The sequence below is a fragment of the Panulirus ornatus genome, chromosome 73 (assembly GCF_036320965.1).
Source record: "Panulirus ornatus isolate Po-2019 chromosome 73, ASM3632096v1, whole genome shotgun sequence".
Classification (NCBI taxonomy): domain Eukaryota; kingdom Metazoa; phylum Arthropoda; class Malacostraca; order Decapoda; family Palinuridae; genus Panulirus; species Panulirus ornatus.
The window spans coordinates 13,521,509-13,526,508 of NC_092296.1; the positions used below are offsets into that span (position 1 = coordinate 13,521,509).

General features: G+C 47.2%; 1 protein-coding gene across 1 annotated transcript in view; it reads right to left on the reverse strand.

Moving 5' to 3' along the window:
* The window catches only part of LOC139748215 (adenylate cyclase type 2-like), a 447,407-nt gene that overhangs the window by 44,109 nt on the left and 398,298 nt on the right, over positions 1 to 5,000 (reverse strand). Inside the window, exon 8 of the mRNA XM_071661039.1 lies at positions 2,730 to 2,857. Coding sequence (XP_071517140.1) covers positions 2,730 to 2,857 — 128 coding nt within the window. The remainder of the gene's footprint in view (positions 1 to 2,729; positions 2,858 to 5,000) is intronic.

The window sequence follows — 5,000 nt, forward strand, 5'->3', positions numbered from 1 at the left end:
CACAATACATAAAATTACACTTAAAGGAATGATCATTAGATACACACATTACAAAAATCACAACTAAAGGAATGATGATGATTAAATACACATAACACATAAAGATACACCTAAAGGAACGGCATTGTGTATGGGGACCCGGGAACCACTGAATGATACAGTGGTTCTCGTGATGTTGTCACATTCCCCCGGACCTGGCGCCCGTGATCACCTCTGTAATATATCTAATCTAATGAAAATTTGTCTCAAAATTGCTACTCTGTGTCCTCCAGCTTCTCTACACCCCAGGATAAGTACACTTCAGAGATATGTTATCTCACTGAAATGCTATGTTTATATATAAATAAATTCAGATAAATAGCTGGAAAGAAAACAATAAGGGGAAAAATAAATGATAAATGATACACGTTTGGTTTTCATCTTGTTTTTTTAAACATAAATATGTCTATCAAGGCATCCAGAGGATGAGTTGGATGATAATGAACTAAAGATAATCTCTCTCTCTCTCTCTCTCTCTCTCTCTCTCTCTCTCTCTCTCTCTCTCTGTATCACTCACCACACGTCCACAGTCGACCCTCACCAGCTGGCACGGGTCGGGCCATCTGGCATCAACTGACAGCCTGGTAGAAATCTATCGAGCCACTTACCCTCTCCATCTATCTACCCCACCTACACTATCTATCCAGCAACACTCTCCATCTCTCTACCTAGCCACACTCTCCATTCATCTACCCATCCTACACTCCACCATCCATCATCTACCCATCCTACACTCCACCATCCATCATCTACCCATCCTACACCCCCACTTCCATCATCTACCCATCCTACACTCCACCATACATCATCTACCAATCCTACACTCGTCCATCCATCATCTACCCATTTGTCCATCCATTCATCTACCCATCCTACACTCCACCATCCATCATCTACCCACCCTACACTCCACCATCCATCATCTACCCATCCTAAACTCCAGCATCCATCATCTACCTATCCTACACTCCAGCATCCATCATCTACCCATCCTACACTCCACCATCCATCATCTACCCATCCTACACTCCACCATCCATCATCTACCCATCCTACACTCCACCATCCATCATCTACCAATCCTACACTCGTCCATCCATCATCTACCCATCCTACATTCGTCCATCCATTCATCTACCCATCCTACACTCCACCATCCATCATCCTACACTCCACCATCCATCATCTACCCATCCTACACTCGTCCATCCATCATCTACCCATCCTACACTCCACCATCCATCATCTACCCATCCTACACTCCACCATCCATCATCTACCCATCCTACACTCCACCATCCATCATCTACCCACCCTACACTCCACCATCCATCATCTACCCATCCTACACTCCACCATCCATCATCTACCCATCCTACACTCCACCATCCATCATCCTACACTCCACCATCCATCATCCTACACCCCATCATCCATCATCTACCCATCCTACACTCCACCATCCATCATCCTACACTCCACCATCCATCATCTACCCATCCTACACTCCACCATCCATCATCTACCCATCCTACACTCCACCATCCATCATCTACCAATCCTACACTCGTCCATCCATCATCTACCCATCCTACATTCGTCCATCCATTCATCTACCCATCCTACACTCCACCATCCATCATCCTACACTCCACCATCCATCATCTACCCATCCTACACTCCACCATCCATCATCCTACACTCCACCATCCATCATCTACCCATCCTACACTCCACCATCCATCATCTACCCACCCTACACTCCACCATCCATCATCTACCCATCCTACACTCCACCATCCATCATCTACCCATCCTACACTCCACCATCCATCATCCTACACTCCACCATCCATCATCCTACACCCCATCATCCATCATCTACCCATCCTACACTCCACCATCCATCATCCTACACTCCACCATCCATCATCTACCCATCCTACACTCCACCATCCATCATCTACCCATCCTACACTCCACCATCCATCATCTACCCATCCTACACTCGTCCATCCATCATCTACCCATCCTACACTCCACCATCCATCATCCTACACTCCATCATCCATCATCTACCCATCCTACACTCCACCATCCATCATCTATCCATCCTCCACGCCTTCATCCATCATCTACCCATCCTACACTCCGCCATCCATCATCTACCCATCCTACACTCCACCATCCATCATCTACCCATCCTACACTCCACCATCCATCATCCTACACTCCATCATCCATCATCTACCCATCCTACACTCCACCATCCATCATCTATCCATCCTCCACGCCTTCATCCATCATCTACCCATCCTACACTCCGCCATCCATCATCTACCCATCCTACACTCCACCATCCATCATCTACCCATCCTACACTCCACCATCCATCATCTACCCATCCTCCACGCCTTCATCAATCATCTACCCACCCTACACTCCACCATCCATCATCTATCCATCCTCCACGCCTTCATCAATCATCTACCCACCCTACACTCCACCATCCATCATCTATCCATCCTCCACGCCTTCATCAATCATCTACCCACCCTACACTCCACCATCCATCATCTATCCATCCTCCACGCCTTCATCCATCATCTACCCATCCTACATTCCACCATCCATCATCCTACACTCCATCATCCTACACCCCATCATCGTACGTGGTGTAGTCCCCTCACCTGATAGCCTCGATCATCTCCAGTCCCATCTTGACACAGTTGATGGCGTGGTTGGGGCGGGAGACAGGCAGACCCGAAACACAGTAGTAACAATCCCCCAGGATCTTGATGCGCAAACACTGGTTCTCCTACAGCAGGAAGAAGAAGGAGGCACAGCTACATCATCATCACCTCCTCCTCCGTCAGGTTATGGTTACAGAGCAAGGGGGGGGTTCATGAGGGGACTAGAGGGCCCCCCCTCCGTCAGGATATGAGGGACCTTCAGGGCAGGCAGGTTGAGAGAGAGAGAGAGAGAGAGAGAGAGAGAGAGAGAGAGAGAGAGAGAGAGAGAGAGAGAGAGAGAGAGAGAGAGAGAGAGAGAGGCGGTTCAGATACAATATAACAGCCACAGGTGGAGAACTGGCCGTGCACAGACATAGACACACAGACATAGACACACAAACACACTGGCAGACACACAGACATAGACACACAAATACACTGGCAGACACACAGACACAGACACACAGACACACTTGCAGACACACAGACATAGACACACAAATACACTGGCAGACACACAGACACACACTCTGGTGGACAAATAGACACAGACACACACTGGCAGACACACAATGGTAGACACAGAGACACTGCCAGACACAGACACACAGTGGTAGAAACAGAGACACAGGCATATACGGGCAGACACACAGACAGACACAGACACACACACCGGAAGACACAGACACTGGCAGACACTGTGTAACACCACAATAATGGTGTTGGGTGAAGTGAAGCAGACAAGACACGCCATCGTCCCAGCCAGTGTAAGTTAGGGAGCTCCTCTTCCTCCACTCTCCCTGGCCCACCTCTCCCACCACTCTCCCTTATTACTCCTCTCCCTCCCATTCCCTTCCCTCCTAGTTCCTACCCTTCACTCACTTTACAAGCGGACGGAAGAGAACCCCAGGAGGGAGAGGAGGGGACAGAGGGCGAAGAACGAAGAGGAAAAAACCCCCGACGCCAATGGAAGACGTAATGATAATATAATTATTGACACATTGTGCCTCGCTCCAACATGATACTGCCACACACACACACGGAAGCGTCAAAGATAGACCCCGGAGGCGTGCTGATAAACGAGGAGGTGTAACTTAAATTTGAACATATACTGGCAGTGAGGGAGGGGAAAAATATATAGAGACGGCACAGTGGCGTAGTGTGAGAGGAGGTAAAGGGACGGTGTGATAATGAGAACTTTCCCCACGAGACGAGACTGAAATAAACTGACGATGTGTATTTGTATACGAGGGCCAGGCGCTGGCCTGGCCTGCCCTGGCCTGGCCTGCTGGCTCACCCACTGGCCAACGTGATGACACTGAACTGGAGAGACTTGGGACTCGCTATATATATGTACCACCAACATTGGACGGACAGGGATCAAAGGAGACACCATGAAACACGCAAGTATAGTACTACAATGTATAGTACGACGTGCATATACATATATTGAAAGGGTGAAGGAATACTTCACACACACATACACACACATATTATATATGTATGCACAATCATCACTGGAAAGAGAAAATAAAAAGAGTGAACACTTGATCATTACATTCACAGACAGAGTGAGGGAAGACACAGGTGTTGAGGTCTTTCTAACCAGACAGACAACAGTGAGGTGGGACAGTATGACAGCAGTGCGGTGCAGGTGGGCACATAGTACGTGACCTGACCTCTGACCTCCCTCTCCTCACATGGTGTGTGTGGACAAGGGTTTATTCCGGTGGATAATTCTTCTTAATAATTACTTTAGTTAACAGTGTGTCACATCTAGAGAGGCCAAAGGACATTTTAACATTACGATCAAATGTGCCAGGGATCAAACATGATTCAATTACATTTCTTTCACTGAAAACCATTGGATTTGGCTGTGGTCTAGTCTCCTTCTCAGTCGATATGGTGATCAAGGTTTTATGATGGAATGAGTCGTTGCTCTGGTGGGCTGTCCTAACACAATACATATGTTGTGAGATCCCAGGATCCAAATCTTTCCCTCAGTTGTCCAATGTCAAATTGATTACAATCTTTACATGGGACTTTATAAACAACACCTGTATCATTTGATGGGCTATTCTTGATGAGGGGTTTTTTGATGGTGTTCTCATATTTGAATACTACTTGCACACTAAGTGTTTTTTTTTTATAGAATATGAACACACTCGAGAAAATTCTCATGGAAGGAAAGAACAAGGATTCTTTAATAACTTTTCACGTTCTGGCTAA